Source organism: Haliaeetus leucocephalus, unplaced genomic scaffold, assembly GCF_000737465.1.
Source record: "Haliaeetus leucocephalus isolate CR32 unplaced genomic scaffold, Haliaeetus_leucocephalus-4.0 Scaffold1, whole genome shotgun sequence".
Lineage (NCBI taxonomy): Eukaryota > Metazoa > Chordata > Aves > Accipitriformes > Accipitridae > Haliaeetus > Haliaeetus leucocephalus.
Window position 1 is genome coordinate 18,804,745 of NW_010972437.1, and position 19,961 is coordinate 18,824,705.

Here is a 19,961-nt window from a genome sequence, read left to right on the forward strand (position 1 = left end):
AGAAAATGAAAGATTCTAGTGCAACTTTGGATTGTATGCAGAGAGGCAGGTAGTAACACAGAAAGAAAGCAGTAGTAACTTATTACATAACTGTGTGGTTACACTGTTTCTAGATACCAAAAAAATTGAGACTTCCAGGATAACAAAATGAAATTATTACTATGTTATTGACATATAAATCAGTATTATTTAAAACTGTAATATAGAGAATACTAATAGAAACATACGGCATTATTTTTCCATGTATTTTTTTCTAGGGAATTTTCTTAAAACTATTTATTACCTCCTTGTCCTAAGACTGGGTACTATTTCCTAAAATCACGCTGAAAAGTCATATTGGTATTACACAACACTGCAAATTCATATGGTTCAAATATGATCATTTATTAATTAGTATTTGTAAAGCATCAATACAGAGGCCCTCTGCAGAAAGGCAAGAGTGAAAAATTACCTCATATGCATCCTTAATATAGGGAAAAGCTACTCCGATTTGCGGGTTGCATCTTCTATCATAAGCATAACGCACTATAGCTACCGCTTTCAACTCATCCAATGCATGAACAAGGGCAGAAAACGCAACTGCTGCATTCTTGGGGGGGAGGGGAGAGAGAAGAAAAGTCTAGTCATGCAAGTTCTCATTAGTCTGCTGAAATATGTCTTTCACGGTCAATTCCACAGCACTGATTTAGTCAAGACTAGTTCCCATTTCAGCTATAACTTCAACACAAGCATTTTTCATATTCAAAAAATGAAGCAGCAGAAAGGTCAAATCTCATCATGATAGTGGATCTGTTCAAAGCTGAGAAAACTTTAGATCCAGCATACTCCACCTTTTCCAGTAGATGTGAAGAGCTCTCAGAAGTATTACAGTATTACAAGAGAGAGAAAAAGGGAGGGAAGTCAGACCCTTAAAGGAAAACATCAAAGCATTACAGTGAGTTTTTTACCTCTAATATTTAAAATAATTTGGGGGTCTGTTTTAAGTAACACAGTGACAGGACACACTGTGGCTCTGCATGAGAATAGACTTAAGCACCAATTCCAGGTTCCCCACACCCTTGCACAAACATAGTATTTAACAGTTTTTCATTATTCATGAGATATGGTATTCATTTGAGGTCTAATCCAACTTCTTTTCATCCTAATAGGCAATGGAACAAGACATCTGTAAGCTGCATTAAAAATATTTGGTTTATTAACACAGAAAGACAGGACAATCTCAAGCGTCACTACTATTCTGTTCCACAGCAAAGCACTTTCAGCATTAAACTTCAGTTCACCTTACCTCATCATCTTTCGCTGCAAAGACCTTCAGAACCTGGTTGCCCATGTAGTAATGCTGCTGGATCTACAGATTCAAATGGTCAAGAGTTAGACTGACCTAAAGAAAATGTCATTAATGCAACTAGACCAGTTAAATTATGAAACAACTTACATTACTCAAGTGAGAAGCCACAAAATGCAATTACTACACATAGAAGTTAAAGCCCTGTATATGCTTCATATCTGCATTTATCACTCAATATGGATATTCAGTCACATTCAGCAGGATATTCTCATACCTTCCTATTGGTGGGCAGGAATTAAAGACTATGGTACTTGCAGCTGTTACCAGTCTGAACAATACTGCAGTAACCAAAAGTCAGTGTGGTTACAGTAGTTAAAAGACCTAAACCTAACTGACGTCACATCTATGCTATTAAATATTCCGAGCAAAGATACATCAAAAAAAGGAGCTGAAAAAAGTCACATCCTTAATTAATAAAGCTACTTCAACCACAACCTAGAGTATCTACAGTTGTGCTGGCAAAGAAGCACTTCTGTTAGCAGAGTTTATGCTGTTCATAAACATGGATGACACACCGTCCGCCTTTTCCCCCAAAGGAAACCCCACAAACCCAAAACAGGTTCATCAAGGCGCACTGCTGGAATAGCTGGAGCTACAGAGGCTGTGAGGCACACCCAGAGAAACACTGCAATAGAGGAAAACCTGTCACAAAGACTGCGCACTACTATGAACACTGGTTAAAATGACCTTTCTTTGTTAAAGAAAAATCTCTTCAAATTACGGTCTCTCGAAATTAACCTGCAGTTTCATTATTTAGCAAATTACCATAATGCTGTTGAAGTCAGTGACAACTTGCACCAGAGCAGATCTATTTAATGTATTACAGCATGATTCTTCAAGTCAGATTATTCTACCTGCAATCATTCTTTGCTGTTCTGTCTTTAAAAGCTCAGGAAATTTTATGTTCGGTATAGTATAAATAACTAGATGTGTGTATCACTACACCTTTTTTTGTTTGGAAAAAAAAAGAACCCTTTGTAATATTTTCAAGTATTATTTCTTGATTTAAATGGCGTTGCTTATAAATTAAAAATCAAAGTTTAAGCGGCCTCTGATCTTCTTTCCTGAGGGATGTGAATAACTCAGAAAAATAATATAAGGTGGTTATATTCCTTCTTTAATTATGTATTTGGAGCTGTTCCAGTTTCTCTAGTTAATAATAAATTATCTTTTCTCCAAAGTTTTTAGAGAAACAATTTAATATAATACATACATTTGAAGAGTGTCAGTATTATGATTCCAAGCAATAAAACTTAGGAGCCAAAACATAAGGAAAGCATGGGTCTTCAAAATTCCAGCTGTAGTTGAAAACTTCCTGATATCATTCTCTATACAGTGTAATTTTAATCCTGCAATCAAACCTGAATAATTTTGTTCCACTGAGGTTTATGCAGCTACTACTGGGCATAATTACTCACACTCCTAGTTACAGGCCAGAGCACACTGTATTTAAGATGTAATTCCTATTCATTATGAAATCCACAGACAAAAGCAGCACATCATAAAAATTATCAAAAGCAATAAATATTTTGTGCATTGAAAAAATAGAAAACCAATTTGTTCATTCTTTGAGGCATATTTATGTGAATCAAAAATATTCCTACAATTAATTATATTCCTACAACATATTTGAAGGTATTACCACACTGTCTGACCCATGGTGGAAAAAAATTCCAAGTGAAATAACAGCACACTTAAAAAAGCATGATTCTTCACATCTGTTTTCCTCTTAGTTTCTGTTTTCAATGAAAGTCAGGCTTCAAGTCAAAATAGGAGGCCAGCCTCCAGCATAAGAAAACACTGCACATGGTGAAATACATCTTACAGAATTAAGCAAAGAAAGTAAGACTCGGCTGTAGGCTAATAACGCATTGAAAGATGCAAGAAATTGTCTCATTGAAACATTGGGTTCAGATGCAACATTTCACTTGTTAGATCCAGTTTCTGGTACAGAATTTAGCAGTCCCTAACATCTCTCTGCCCTGGTCAATTTAGGGTGTATAAACTCAACCGTGGTATGTTTCCTCGATCAATCACTTTCGTACACAAGCTCCTGTGTTACTTAAGTTTAAGTTCCCAATGTCCTCAAGGAGCAACCAGGTTACAGTTCTCATTTAGGCTGGCTTCTCGTTTCAATAAATTGACTTCCTGACTCCTCAGTTAATAATATGCTTTGGACCACTACACTGCAGTAGTCTAAGGGCATATCTAGCAACATGCAGGGGTCTGTGCCACCTGTACTGTAAAGTAAAAATAGGTTTAGTTACATCCATTTGGGAGCAAACTCCCACAGATACTTCCTCTTTCATTAGCATCCTGGCAAAGGTAACAATTCCTCAACCTTTGTTCAGGCAGCGAGACATTTCAGAGAAGAGCAGGAGGGCTGGGAGCTTTCAGAACAGAAGGCACAGAGCTGCCCTATGATTTCATTTCAGTTTTGAGTGGTGAAGGGGACTGGGTGCAGTGAACTCCAAGAAGAGTAAAGCTTCAGTCACCCTGTGCAATATCCTGGAGAAGAGTGGGAGCAGCTTAACAGAAAAAATAAAGCTTTTCAGGACATAGTTTAGTGGGCATGGTGGTGTTGGGTTGACAGTTGGACTTGATCTTAAAGGTCTTTTCCAAACTAAACAGTTCTATGATTCTATAATATTTCTAGCAATTACTGGCGCTCACACCTCTGTATTTTCTCCTTATGTGTCCTGCTTCAAGAAGGGTTTTGTTAAGCCTTTGCCTAAGGCTCTCCTAATGCTTAAGTCCTGGATTTTCTGCAGAAAATCACCTTGTACTGGATAGCTTTTAAGGTACTTGCTCAATATAAGTTTCTTATAACTTCCAGGTAAAACGAGTGGCAAAGTTAATACCACAAGTACAGGTAAGTGCATACAAACACCAAGCATCTCATTGAAATATGGAGAGTTTTTGAATGATGTTATCTTCATCTAAGCTTTATGAAGTCTTTGCTACATTTAGTTTTTGTTACAGCAGAAACAAGAAGCAAGTCACAGTTCACAAACTAATCTTTATGGAAATGAGAACAAATGCAGTCAGTTCTCAGGCTTTCTTTAACATTTTTTTAATGTTGAGGGAGAAGCTTCTTCTGTTAAAAAGAACACACTTGTGGCTGGACAAAGCCCAAAAAGGCTTCTACACGACCTGAACAGAAGAGACTCCATCTTCTGTTGCAGATCTGGCATCACTATTTAAGTTCGTGAGATAAAGTGAGACTACAACACCTCTGCCTCCACTTTGCAGAGATCTGAGTTCAGTGGCTCTGGCTTCACTTGAGGACCCAATGGCCACATTTATGAGCTTCTCTCCTTCACAAAACTACATACTGTTTACATGTACTAGAATCAGCAAATAAGTCACCCCTGTATACCTGATTGCAGATGCCCCATTCGCAATACTGGAACCCAGTACACCACCACAACTTTAGTGAATTCAAACTGAAATCAATTGTCTTGAACACCCAGGAACTAGAATGGGAAGAAGTTTAGTACTGTACCTGAGAGGATCTGCTGAATCCCAAAACAGAAAAACATTTTCCTTCTGTTTTGTATTTCATTTGCTCTTCATCTTCCTTGGAAAAAGGAACTATATCACTCCCATAGCGAAACCCTGGAGAACAAGAGAAGAGCATCTGGTAAGCATATGGGCCTACAATTCTAACACTGAAATTAGCTCTCTGAATATTTTAACAATGCATGCATGCCCCACAGCTACACTCCACACATGCTCATCAAATTACTTTCCCTGTTAACAAAAAAACCACACACCCCATAGACACGCTCTGTACCTCACGAACAGCAGTTGCACTCCTTGTACATCACTTTATGCAACACAGCTACCCTCACAGTGAGCGGCAAAGAAAATAAAGCAACTGAACATCTTGCCCAACAAAATTATGCTCACAAAATAGATTTAAGCAAATCAGAATAGATTTCAGCAAATAGACTGCAACAATCCCTGCAAACATAATACAAAAAAACCCAAACATACCACAAATCATGGACAGGAAATGACACCAGGAATGATTCACAGAACAAAATGTATTAACAGTGGAAGTGAGATACACCCTTACACACAATGGAAAACCAAAACACTCTTGTACGCACAAGTGGTCTTTCTATATATTTCTGTGTTTTACTTCCCATGCCTTACATTACAGGGATAGCTCCACAAAATAGGAAGCTGTTACTTTCTCAGAGGTATCATCTGTTCCAACTGTTTCCTTGCCCATCTCAAGCTCTAATACCCTCCCTGTAACATCATCACTTTATTTTACAGTCACAGACTAAGGATGATATCCTCAGGTGTGAAGAAAACAGAAGGAACAGAGATAAATCCCTGAATTAAAAAACCTATATGCAGACGCATTTTCCTGGAAGCTGAAAAACAAACACACAGGCAGAATGAAAGAAATTTCAGTATGGGTGCTTCAAATGCAAAATATTGTCTAATTATGACATTTCTCAAAAGGCCCACAAAAGTCCATAAGGCATCAGCAGCTCTTTAACTGTAAGAAATATCACACCATTGATAGAGAAATTTTTGGTCTCTTTTGTTCACATTGAACTGTTCATCACTTCTTTTTACTAGCATCCCGCAACCACTCACCAACTTAGGCAGTCAGAACATCAGCAGAGAACAGTACAAATACTTCACTATAAAAAGTGGATTTTTTTATTTTACTAGAAGTTTTGAAGTTATAAACATAAACAGACTACTAGCTTTTAACTATCATTTTTGCTTAAAGAAACAAAGAAAATCACATTGTTATTGGGACATTTTTATCTCCTACTGCTACAAAACACCTATGATTGTTACAACTGAAAGAGGTTAAATAAAAAAATACAGTATTTATCTTAATTTTTCAATTTTTTTATTCATTTGACAGGACTTTCTATACTGTTACTGAATAGTTCTGCCCTTTATAGTTAATACACTTGCCCTACTTGTGTGGGATTGAAACAGCAAGGAAAGAAAAAATTAGTAACAAAATGTATCTATATTGCAAAAAATTAAACATATTTGCTTAACTCCATTTTTAAAAAGTAGACTATTTCATACTGTTTCTGGAGTCTTTAGTCTTCTAAGGAATTTAATCCACTCAGAACGAAGCTGAAGGTTATAAAAGAAGTATTCTGCATACCACTACTTCAGATAGAACCTGTTATGGAATTTAAACAGCAAAGCTAATAGACTCTTGAACACTAAACCTTCCATTAATGGTTTCATCTTCCCAATTGCAGAATACCTGGAGCAGTTGCTTATCTAGAAAAAAGCAGTGTTATGAAAGTATTCATGTTATCAGTACAACTGAACATTTGAAAACAGGATAGAGGTAGCAGCACTACTCACTGCAGAGCTGAGGTATCATCCTCCACAGAATAATTTAGGAAGCTGTAGTGCCTTCCGAGTTCCACCTGGTGGTATTATTATTATTATTCCTATTACTGGCAAAAGTAAGAATTTTTAAAATATGTGAAGACAAAGAGTCTCACATAACAGTCTTCCATCCACTTACAGAATTTACATTCTAAGATCACAGCTAGGCTTCCAAGTATAAAACTAAAAGGCATTTAGGTGATTTAAGACTACAATCCATTGTCTTTGGTTTGTCTTCAGGGTGCACATAAAGAAGTCATACCTTGAATAGTATCATCTTTCTGAACCTCTGTCTCGTCATCATCATTCAAGCAGTAAACAGTTTCTTTTTGCACATCATCTTTTCTGAGGGTTTTAGCATCCACAACTGTCCAAATTTTTTTCACCTTCTCTTCTGTGACCTTCATATCAGAATTCAAAGAAAAGGAACATTTAACATTTCAGCGGGATCCAGAGTGCTTACCAGAACATGCAAAAAATTCTTAGACGAAGTGCTGCATTATTTTGCCAATAAGGGACTAATAATGACAGCCCCAAACATGCATCTCTGACTGCTACCACAGTGCTTTCAGCACACTGTTTCATCTGCACAAGACCTAACACCTGAACTATATCATATTGACTGCATACTTGTCTTGGTTATTCTTTAAAGTCATGGGCTAAGTCATTTGTGGAAGTCTTTTAGTCACAGGATAACATGTAACTTGCTTGCTATGTATTTTACTTCCTCCACCTACATAAATGCTTCTGATGGAGCATTAAGATACATGTTAAAGATAGGAGAAGACTCAATGCTCATTCAGCTTGTTTGCCCAAGTTTTTCATCAGGCTTACTACACTACAGGATAAAAATACCCTATATTACTGCAACTTCCCCAAAAGGCAGAAAAAGATCCCAGTTGCATTACAGGACTGGGAGGGAAAAGAAGGAATAAGTAAGTATCTGCAATGAGTGAATGTTTCCCAAATACAGGGAAAGCAAAATGCTTTCTTTTCTCTCTACTTAAGTGAAATTGATGGTTTTGATGAGAATGAGAACAAAAATGGAGAACTGGGCAGAAAAGACAGAATAGATTATGTCAGTAGATATCACAAGTCTATTCCTAGCTCTGATCCAACTGCTCTATGACCTCGGGCTAGTCACTCGGTTCATGTTGCTTACTCTCCCAAACTTAATTTATTTGGGGTGTAAACACCTTTGGGAGGGGACTCTTACTGCATATTTGTACAGGTCTGGCACAATATTCTAGTTTAAAAAAAAAAAAAAAGAATAAGCATAAATAGAAAGCTGCCAGCAGAGACCTCTTTCAATGCTAGTATGCCTATCTCTCAGAAATTAGATATATTTCAACTTCATAATACATCTTCCTGAAACCTTGCAATACTGGCCAGACTCTTAGTCTTGGGTTCAAATAAGAAACCAACTAATCTCCATCTCACAAGATCCATCAATGCTGCCACACTATATAGTTACCTATTAATTATTCAATAACTGGAATTTTGCACATTTCCTGTGTTTCAATACACTTACTTCTTCCTAGCACTGTGTGAAGAACCCATATAAACTGTAAGGGAAACAGACTGTGCACATGCTCTGCCAAACAGTATAAAGCAAACAAGCTTTTTTCCCAAGTCTGAAATAACAATAGATGCAATTCAACACAATAGCTGGTAAAACATTTATGCCCACCATTTTACATACACATGTGCATAATTCCTCTCGTGCCTAGGGCTTAAGAAATATATATTAAGTCTCATTGAGCTGCAGACTTATCACTGATGCCGAATGGAAAGCTTCACACAACCGCAGCATTCTTAAATCAGGTTCGTCAACTTCAATACCATTAAGTGTCACAGCATAGATAGCAATTAGTTCTATTTCTGTACATCGTGGATTTTAGTTCTTTAACATATGTGTACAATATGGTGAAGTTAGAGTTGCTGTGGGAACCACAGTTTTAGAAGTATTGGCTTCTATGCACACAAAATCTCTACCATAATTATTTTGGATGCTGTTTTAGCTTTTATTTTCTTAGCTTTAAGGAAAAAACATGCAGCTGCACCTAACTTGCTGCCAAAACACACTAAAACATACGATATTTGAACTTACTGATTTGTAGGCCACAATCCTTATAGACAAATTAGAACCAATAGTGAGCTGGCAGGGCCAAGCCATAGGTCTTCTTTCTATTTTCTTAAACATTGAAAGACGCTCCAGGCTCTCTCTAAATGAAGGAATCAGGAAAACAGAAATGAACTCTGGTGAACTGTAATAAAATATTACAGACAATACACTCTCTTCAGGGAGATGCAGGAGTCCAATTGTTTCAGCTTGGACTGCATAAAGCATTAGTAAATAAACTGTATGAATAATCTGGTCATTAACTATTGTCAGAAAAGAGAATGAAAAAAAGAGGTGGTACAGTAGATTATTCCCATCTCAAGCCTTTATGATGGTGTGACATTAGGGCTTAAAGACATGGTTATGTTAGGTCTTGTGATGAAACTACACAATTGCTTATTAAGCATTTTACATTTATCTGTACTCACCCAATTAGGGCATGTAGCTAGCTGAACAACCCAAATTAGAAAAGGCTCTCTAAGTGGTAAAATGTTTTCTGCAGTGGAGGTGAAGAAATAAAGAATCCAGTTTCAATTAACAGTATTTTGTTTGTGTGGTAATTAACTTTTGACACTTTTTTTTTTATACAGTACTAACGAACTCATTATTTTCAGGGCATCCTGTTAGACTGAAACAAGTTAGAGTATTTCTAGCCTAAACAGCATACACACAAGTTCATAAAATGCACAAAAAAGGAACTGTAATGATTTTATACTAAAAAGTGTTAACTTAATTGCACAGCTTTAAGCAAGGGAGTTCAAAAATTTAAAATTTACAGTAAAAGTAACTTATAATATTTTATTGTGGAATCAAATAGGCTTGCACCCAGAACAGCTTTCACCTAAAACAAACTGCATTGGCTATTTTGCTGTAAAATTCCAATGCAGAGAAAGCACTCGATGAAGCAAAGATAAAACAGTACTGATCTCACCTTTTTCACATGATGATAAAACGCAAAACTACCTCTTTCTTGATTAAAGCACTTGTCTGGCAGAAATTAAGATCAACTCCTAAAATCAGTAATACAGAATTCAAATTGGTATTCTACTTTTCAAGTTTCTTAGGATGAGCAGGGTTTTTTTGAAAATTCTAATGGAAGCAAAATGAAAGGAGAAAATGCACTGGAATTTTTATAATGAGATAAACATTGTATTTCCTTTTTTAATCTTTTTTTCCTTTGGGGAAAGGAAGGAAGGGAAGACAAATTATTCCTTCTGACAATAGACACGTTAATATAGGATTTTTAAAAAGAACCTGTTACTATATCATTAAAAGTACTGCAACAGCTACATTCAAGAATGAACGTGAAAAATCAAATACCTAAGTGTCAAATGCCTAAAAATTGTCATTTAAGCTTAATATAGTAACTCTATCCTTTAATTTCTTATATGTATAGAAGACAAACACTTCCTGTTATCACAGAAGACTCAGCCAATAGAACCCCAGTAAATGCACATTTCAACTTGTATTTTAAAAACATGTCTCTCCTCCTCTGCTCTCCAATCCTTACCCCTAAAACCCAGAGGCAGCAGAAGTATCTCCTGTCCGATAGCTGGAATATCAACCCCCCAAAAATACAACAAAATTTTCTCACTTACTTTCCTGGCATGACTAATTTATTTTCACCAGCAGGAATAACAGATATAGAAAAACAGAGAGTGTATCTGAGTTGGTAAGTTATCATGACAAATTTGCAAGGCTGACTTCTTAAAGCTTGATAAGCAACTTAACTGCATCTAAAACCTCAGGTATCCTTCTACAACTTAAACAACTAAAGCTTTAATTTATTTGCCAAATGCCTATTTATCCAAAGATTTTGGATTTCCCCTGAAAACATGGTACAAAGACAGCTTATACAGTAGCAAGGACCTGCAATAAAAAAAACATATAAAGCAGGCACCAAGCCACATATAGCTTCATGCATATGGATTATCCTAAAGGATAAATGGGCCCAGAAAGATACTGCTTTTCTGTGCAGTCTTTTGATGCAATGACAAAGCCTGCTTTTTTCTAGAGACTGAGACTGCTCTGTTGACTAGTAAGGAATACACACACAGTGATACATGTTTCTTCACTAAACCACACTAATGCTCAAGTAACAGTTTAACTGGCTGCTGACGTGTAAAGCAGATTAGTTGGGCAGGGTGCAGGAAGAAAACCCCACAAATAAAATGACAAATAACAGCATGCAAACCTACAGGTACCAACCTCATCTAAAAATTACACTTGATAATCACATTACAGCTATGGTCTACTAAGTTTCCTGAAAAACATGTTGCCTAAAAGATCACACTTCATAATTGTAGAGTAGAACTACTAAGACAATAACATCAGACTTTTTATAAGGTGCATAGATGCATTTTGCTTGTTTCCCAACTGAGACAACACCTATGTGGAAAAGTCTTGGATATATCATTAGCTACAGTTTTTCAGAGACACACATACATTTTTATTCTTTCATCGGGGAAACATGAAGTGAAAAAACATCTTACAATTCCTTCATTAGGAATGCTGCTAAAAAAAGTATATTGTTTGGCACAACGGCACAGTAGTCTGTGATTAAAAAGCAGGATTCAAACCAACAACATTACTCAAAACATTTGTGGGAGTTTGATAAACTAGTGAGCTAAAAGAAGTCTGCAACCAAGAAACAAAGGCTAGCATTAAATGCAAATGTTCTACTTGCAGTATGTCACAAATTCCAACTCTTTCCAAAACATGGTTTTGAAACCTCATTTATAGAAACATTCCCTCCAAAACCCACCAACACTAAAGATGGGAGAAAACTGATTTTTTTCTTTAAATACAGATATTTCCACTGAAATCTGTAAGCTCTTCTACTTATTCTAAAGCCACTGAAGAAGCTGTTTGAAAGGGATTGAGTGTACAATACATTATAAAATTCACCGACTTCAGTGAAACTGAAAGCCAAGTGACTGATTACTTACTTAATTTCATCGTTTGGGGAAGCAATCATGAAGTAAATTTACAGTACCATAAAGAGGATTAGCCAAGTTTACCTAAAAGTGTAAATTTCTTCCAGCCCTCCTTCTTCATCCAAAGTATGCATCAGTTTCCTCACCACATCAATTCCTTCCTTCTGTTGCTCAGTTAAACCGTTTTTTGGAAAAGAGTTTCTGTGCATATGAGAATGTACACTGGCACTGACATCTCCACCTCCATCATCAACATCCATTGGAAATGGCAGACTAAGAACACAAGCAGAAGCAGTTAGTTTAACTTTCTTTTTAATTAAAGCCACCAACCAAAACCAAAACAAAAATTGTATCCGGATCAACGACTTCTATCTAGCTGCAGTCAGATGTATGAAGAGCCACATGGCTTGTGAAACACACGGTAGTAGTATTTCAGGTCTACTTGGCATTGGTAACATCTTGACCAGAGTGCTGCACCAGTTGTGGGCATCACATGTCAATAAAGATGTCCACAGACAGGAAAGGATTAGGGAGTAAAGACAATGCTGATTAGAAAACAAGATTACGAGAAAAGATTGAACAAAATAAAACCCATAGAGAAGGGAGTCAGAGGGCAAGAGAGTCCTAAATATAAAAGGCTGTTGCAGAGAGGAAGGGAACAATTGGTTTTTCATATTCAGCGTGCACTCAAATCACATCACGGAGTCAGGTCAAATATTCAAAAACCTGATAAAGGCATTTCAAACCATAATCTCTAAAACCAACTGCCTGAGGAGATAGAAGAGTCCCCATCACTGGAAATCTTTATAAAAAGATTAGACAAACACCACTCAGCAATGACATACATACAACTGATCCAGTCTGAAGCAGAGGATTGCTCTAGATGACTTGATAAAGGCCATTCCAGGCCTGTGATTCTGTATCAGCTCCAAATGCCAGTAAACGGGACTTACTCTGCAGTGGGGCTATTAGGTATTTCCGGAATAAATGTTACTCTTTGAGATTTTAATAGCTTACAATACTAGGTGAATTTCTGACTGAAGATGACATTTTCCTGCACTTCAAGAGTCAGATTTTAAAATTTAGCCAGGGGTTATAGATAAAATGATCTTGCTGCTCTTCAAAATATAACAGAGTTAACTAAGTATAATAACCAGAGAAAAGAGAGATGTGTAAGATCCTCCACTCTATGCCCCTGACAATGCCTGCAGATTTTTCAAATCTTTCATCTGATCCAATTTTGAACAAACCACATGATGCCTTTTACCACAAAGTAAAAGAATTTTAGCATTGTATTATGTTTTTCAAAAAAGCAGCCTACAGATCTCTACCTTACTTTCACTTCATTGGTCCTCACTAAACTTATCTGTGGAGCAATGTATAATAAGGAGAGTTAACAATATGCACAACAATGTCACATACAGCAGAATTAAAGATCAAACTTCAGCAAAGTGTTTGGTACCTTTTTAGGAAGCAGCATCCACTGACAAATAGAGAAACTGTATTTTAAAGCTGTTAAAAGAGCAAAAAGCTTCAAACCTCTGATACATAAAAGTTAGACTACTTTTATTATACAGTGCTTAGAGACTCCTGTGATGAGAACTGTGTAATACCCAAAGCTACACAGTGCTCAGCATGCGCTTGGGACTTGATAACAGGGAGGAAAACCAACTATCTACCACAAGTTACAACCTAATCAATAAACAGGGTGTAAGAGATGGAAGCATTGGTTATAACAAAAGGACAAGGTTTAGCAAGAAATTATTTTTAAACCAGTATCCTGAGTATTTTACCTTTGTACATGTATTTCTCAAAGCATCGTTTGCTCGTATGGCTGAGAGACAGGGTGTAAACCTGCAGCTAATACTCTAACAGCAACATTTCCCTAGTGCTTCTATTAGCTATGGGGCTTTTCCTTTGCTATGTTACAGTCAAAGAAAATGTAAAGACATACCAGAAATCTCACAGAATAAAACTGCAACATTAACTTGCGGTAGTAGCATCTGTGCTACTCTGCACAGCAAACTACAGGTATGGAGACAAGGTATCAGGGGCTAAATACCAAGCCTCTGAAAGATGTACTGTGGCTGGCAGCATGTACTCAGGTTCACGGTGGTGTGTCTCCCCTGCCTCCAATGCCAAGAATGGCTCAAATAAGCTAGAAGGTGCATGTCAAGGCATGTTGCAAGCATACCTTCTTTTGCTGTGTAGACAGAACCCGGGAGTAGTCTGACATTTTTACATTGAGCCTCTCCCAAGCACAAGCAAAAAAGAATTTTTTTGTGGAGGATCAGCCCATGATTTTCAGTCATGCTTTCCTACCTAAGCCCTCTGTTATCTTGGAGGTGAACTTGATAAATTCATTAAAGCCATTTGTGGACCCACAACACTGCTCCTTACAGAACGCTGGATCTAAGTGAAAGTAAATACTAAAATGATCAGAAGTAAAACTGCAGCTTTAACTTTCTCCTGCAAAATTATTTGTTATAAACAGCAAGCATTAGCATTCACACAAAGTTTTGCTTTTAAATAAACTCTTACTAGAAGGCCTATAGCTTCCTATGTTACCATCATGTGCAACAACTAATACAGATCTCAGCACCACCATTGATTCTTCAGATCAATGCCTATACCTATATCAAGACAGCCAAGGGATTCCTGTCATAACACTTAAGACATTGCTTCCATTTTCCAAGCCCATCACTGTGAATATAGCATTTCTCTTCAGACTTGCTTTTCTACTGACACCAGAATCAGGCTATAAACATCTGCAACGCTACCTCATTATTTCTTCCCGGTAACTCCCTTACCTAAAAGGATCTAGGCTGTTGCTGTGACAAAAGTACTGTTTCTGAGGCTATTTCTGGCTCATTGTTTCCCACTTCCCTGCTTATATAGATGTTTTGTCTCCCATTTTAGATTTTGCCTCTAAGCTATAAGCTTAACTGGAGAAGAAGCCATCATCTTAACCTGTATTTGCACATCACTTAATCAAGGTGACTTGGTTCATAACTGGAATTCAAGGCATGTGTCATTGATAGAAGTACTTACAACAATCATGTTACGTACTGGTACACCTCTATAGAAACAATACACCAACAGATCACCAGTTCCTTCAAGATCATTATTAAGAAAGTGTATAACAGTCACTTCCATACTTACAAAATCTGAAGTGAAATTCCTGTTTTTTTCAAGTTAGCAATAATAATTTCCAGCTGATCCTCACTGACAGGACTACTAAGGTCTGTAAACAGTTCAATATGTCTCTTCTCATATTTCTTGCCTCTTAAAATACAGAAAGAACATTTACATATATCAGAAATATTATCTATAAGGCCTTTTTCTAATTCTTTCCTTACAAAATTGAAACTTTACCAAAGTAATACACTTGTAAAGAAAAAAATAAGCAAACAAACCTACTTGATAGAAGTTATTCTATCATTGGTCATAATATTTACAGCAAGTTTTTATTTTTATGTGATTACCCCTACTCACTCCTACTCCCTAAAATTGAGGACTCTAGCCTTGTGACTGTTTAAATCACTAACTACATCTAAATGAATGGAATTCTGCCAGTTTTCACCAACATACATAAAATGCTAATAAAATATGTTAGGCTGTTTATTGACTATACTGGATATTTCCTTTGCAGCTATAAGTCTGTCCTTGTGAAAATGGAAAACATATTTTAAATTACTGTTGCTGGTGGGGGTGCCATTTTAGTAAGCTAATTCAGTAGATTCATTGGATAAGATGGACTTTAAAGCCTACTTAATACACTAAAAAGTAGTACCAATAAACATCAGAAAGTTCTGCCAGCTACAGAGCAAAATTCAGTTAAACTGATACAGTTTTTATCTGGATATTCAAACATAAGGGTGATTTTTCTTGAATTTTTACCTGACATTATTTTCTCAACTGAAGGTAAACTCTGTAACAAAGGGTTTGGTGCATACGAGCAACTTACTCAGAAGATAACAAAAGCAATTGCTCTGTAGGTATTCAAGGTTATACTGCCATAAATACACTGATTTTAATTCACAACTCAGTTTTAACTGTTAAATTGATACAGCTTTCCATGCCGATTATACTTTATTCATAAAAATACAAATTGTATCACTAAGTCTAGTCTTCTGCATTCACAATTAGATCATATAATCTTTTTAACAACTTGCTCAATCTCTGTTTTAAGAGGAAATAAGGTTATCTTCCTTCCTCTGGACCATCAGTTCACCCAGTGTTAGTCAGATTTCCAAAGTACATTCATTGACAACTTTGTAACACTTGTGCTAACATTTTCTTTTGGCTTAAACAGTGCTTTTCCCTACTGCACGTTTATCTCCCACAGCCTGTGTATTTACTAACAGCGACCTTATCTCCAACAGCCTTTAATTTGTTAGGCTGAACAAACCCACCTTTCTAGTTTTGTTTTCTTTTTTTTTTTTTTTTGTAAGATATGCCATCACCCTTACAAATTTGGTAGTCCTTTTCTATGCGTTTTAATATCTGAATTAGTGTTTTTTGAAAACAGATCACAAGAAATGCAACACTAAGTAAAGTCTTTGTGCCTTGTATAATGGCATTAATATTCTCATGAATCTATTGCAAAGTTTCCAGTTGCATCAGAAAGTTCTTAAGATTGTCTGGAGAAGCTAAGTGTCTCCTGGGGATTCTTCAGGGACAGACTCCTGTAGCATGTTGTTCGTTTTTAATGTTTGGGGTTTTTTTTAGAAAAGTATTTCCCATATTTACACAACACTGGAAATATAATACTGACAAGAAATCAGATCAGCTCCAAAGTGCAAGGTCAGAATTCTGTAAAAGGCTTTATATTACATACTCACATTGTTTCCTTCTGAAGCAAGTCCATACACACAATAATTGCATCCAGGACTAAGCAAATTTAAGAAAAATCTCATTTAGAACATGAATCATGTCACAAAAGTGGTTTTCCTATGAAACAATCTTCTGTTTTGACCCCCTCCCAAACACTGACAAACATGCATTTTAGTTAACAAGCAAACAATTTTTTGAGACAAGTACTCTTCAAATATCTACTGTGCAAGAGGTTCCTATATAACTTGTCTGTTCTGTGATCTTGTCTCTTCCCCATTTATCTGATGGAACAGTAAAAAGACTGCTTCAGGGCCCAATCTTCTAACTGTCAATGAGGAGGCTCAAGTCCAATGAAAGTGCAACCTAATCGTTACAACATTACTTTGAATCCACAAACAAAATTTACTTGCACTTTCAGTATACAATCCCATTTTCTCATGCGAGTTTTCTTTCAAAACATCTGCATCTGGCAATTTCTTGATAGTTTCTTCCTCATCACAATTTTCATTAGGAACGTGTTTTTATCACTACACACAAACCTGCCCACCCATCAGAGAAGAAACATGACTGCTTCTGCTAAGATACAGTTGACTGGCTGCACACTTCTCTGAGACAGCTCTGACTGTCTGAATAGAGGTGTCACAGCAATCATTTTGTGGCCAGAAAGAGGGAAGACAACACAGGAAGTTGAACAGTAGGTAGATGAAACACACAAAGGGACACTATATAGACTACCTTCTTTTAAAACTCTTCACCTTATGCAACTTACAACAGAATACATTCAAACAAAAACGACATTCAAACCAGCAAGTGACATTGGGCAATGTTAGAAATCCTTTATATAGAAATCAATTTGATAAACCTCTATTCTGTTTTGTCTGGCTTCTGCTGACATATTTCATAAACAGTATTTTTATTTGATGAAAAAGCATAAACCAAGTTTTGCAACACTATTTTTAAAGGCAGATGCCTTATTTGAGGCCTAAAATTATATTATTGCTATCTTTGTTCTCTTTAATTAACAGAACACTTCATAAAAGCAATGATTCCCTAAGGCCAAGACTCCATCTGCTAGCCTAAAAGAACGTCAAAAAGCAGCTAATCTGCTTTTGAACAAACTTACAACCACAAATTAGCTGAACTCTGATAGCAGTTAAAACTTTGGAGGCAAATCTGAGCCCATTTCACAGCACTAACTTCCTGCCTTCTGTGTAGCTGAATCAGTTCAAAAAGTGCTCTACAATGAAAGGATACAGTCTGCTTTTTCAGAGCCTGGTTTAATCACGTCTTGAATGTCTTCCAGCAGATCAAAATCTGGTAGCATTAGTGACCTATGTACAGTAATGTTTTGGTATTGATCCCCACTGGCAAGGTCATTCCTAGTACCATCAGTGCCAAACAAAATTACAGCAACCTCATCTTTACTCTCAGCAAAAACCTGGCAACAGAGAAAACACAAAACAGGTATAAAAACAGGTAGATTCATACACAACTATGTTAGGCAGACTCCAGCAAGCTTAACTAATTTTGAAACAATGTCAAGTACAGTGGATTTACTTTTCAAGTGCTATCCTACAAAAATGTAATCTTACAGAAAGTTCACTGGTTTAGATATAATTAAACTAACAGATTGACATGAAGATATCTAGGATAAAACAAGTAAAGTTGGCTGACTTAGTCCTTGAAATGAGTCTTCAGTGTGATAAATCTTAACACTGTTGAAACATTTTACAGAAAGATAAGAGTACTTGTTTTCCCTAAAAGCTTCTACTGCCCTGAAGAAAAAGAGCAACCAATCCAACCACCACATCTCATCCACAAAAGTACAGCTGAAATAAAGAGCACTGTTACTCCTGCATAAAACCAGACTAATTCTTAGTCATTTCTCATTTATTTCAATTATTAGTAAATGAGGAAAATATTTCATAGACATTATTGCTTCCTCTCCCTTTTTAACAGTTTTTTATCACATGTAAAGTCACACATACCTGTCGCTGCACAAATTTCATCATAATCTTCTTGGCTTGTTCAAGTGAAGACTCCTCACCAGGGGCAGAACTGCTCATTGTAAAGCCTACATCCAGGCACAGCACTATGGCTGCCTAGAAAGGAAAGACAATACTGAATAAGAATGCAAAAGGGCCAATATAAGCATAATTACTTGAAAGGGTACATACAAAACCTAAAAATCAAACTACATCACTACTGGTTTCTTTTACAGTAACTGTTAGTATGAGACAATGGTGGAGGACAGAACCAGTACAACTCCACCGAACTGAGGGTCATTTAATCCTGTATCATGTTCCAGGCAACTCAATACAAAAAATTACAGAAAATACAAAAAATCCTATGTTAGACAATAATCCGTCAAGAGGGGCAATTTCTATACAACCCTGCAAACTTTTTAGGGATCTAAGGGCTCTTCTACACTAGGAAATAAACCAGAAATATTTTGGTTGACATTTACAAGCATAACACAATACAGTATATCTGCACAACACAAGGCAGAGATACAAACTTGTTCCCTAAACTCTACAGCTACATCCACTCTTCACAGTAGGTCATAATAGCTGTAGAGACCACTCTTTGGTCTTAGCCAAGAACAGTAAAAATGACAGCACTCCTAGAGCTTCCAGGGAGAGCCAGAACATTTACGCTACTGGAGGTGTCTGCAGCAACCACCGGCGTCTGCAGCGCACAGCTATGCTCTTAATGCCTTAGAAGAATGAATTCTGATTTCAATTTGCGGGCTTAAATCCTACAAGCTAGCATATGTGTTTGCATTTCTGACCATTGCTTTAACTGATCTATATATAACACTGCCCAAGTCTTCCCCTTAACTGATTTATAAACAAGTATACAAATAAAATAAAATTGCTTCTTGTAATTTCTCTCGTTCAACTGCTGCCAAGTTCCTCTAAAGTTCTTCCACAGACTCTACTTATCTTGATTAACCTGAGTAACTTTACCATGCAGCTGAATGAAGCTACAAGAGAAATTCAGCAAAATTATGCCCTGCATCTCCAAGGACACTGACAAAAGGCCAGCTCAAATTCATTGTCACTGATTAAACCAAGGTTCTTTAAATATGCATCAAAATCTTGCCTGGTGGACTGCCAGTAGCTTAAATTACACTGCCCACAAAAAATTATTGTTTGCCAGAACACAGGAAAGTTAGGTATTACCTAGGTTGGAGCCAGTCACCTTGTTTTCAAACACAAAATATATCCAGTTCTCTAAGAAGTGAAGCTGCCAAAAGGACGTGGACATAAATCAGAAGACTGTCAAGCAACATGAGATGCATAGTCTGCTTTTGCAAAGCAAAAGGGAT

General features: G+C 36.6%; 1 protein-coding gene across 2 annotated transcripts in view; it reads right to left on the reverse strand.

Annotated features, from left to right (window-relative positions):
- Positions 1–18,730, reverse strand: part of XRCC5 (X-ray repair complementing defective repair in Chinese hamster cells 5 (double-strand-break rejoining)) — a 51,760-nt gene extending 33,030 nt beyond the window's left edge. For both annotated transcript variants that reach the window (XM_010568439.1, XM_010568447.1), the window contains exons 1-10: positions 18,619–18,730; positions 17,885–18,068; positions 16,639–16,687; positions 14,957–15,079; positions 11,879–12,067; positions 8,847–8,961; positions 6,999–7,137; positions 4,854–4,966; positions 1,286–1,348; positions 452–589 (exon numbers count right to left, since the gene is read on the reverse strand). In XM_010568439.1, coding sequence (XP_010566741.1) covers positions 452–589; positions 1,286–1,348; positions 4,854–4,966; positions 6,999–7,137; positions 8,847–8,961; positions 11,879–12,067; positions 14,957–15,079; positions 16,639–16,687; positions 17,885–18,068; positions 18,619–18,696 — 1,191 coding nt within the window. In that variant the 5' untranslated portion in view covers positions 18,697–18,730. The remainder of the gene's footprint in view (positions 1–451; positions 590–1,285; positions 1,349–4,853; positions 4,967–6,998; positions 7,138–8,846; positions 8,962–11,878; positions 12,068–14,956; positions 15,080–16,638; positions 16,688–17,884; positions 18,069–18,618) is intronic.
- Positions 18,731–19,961: the final 1,231 nt, after the last annotated feature.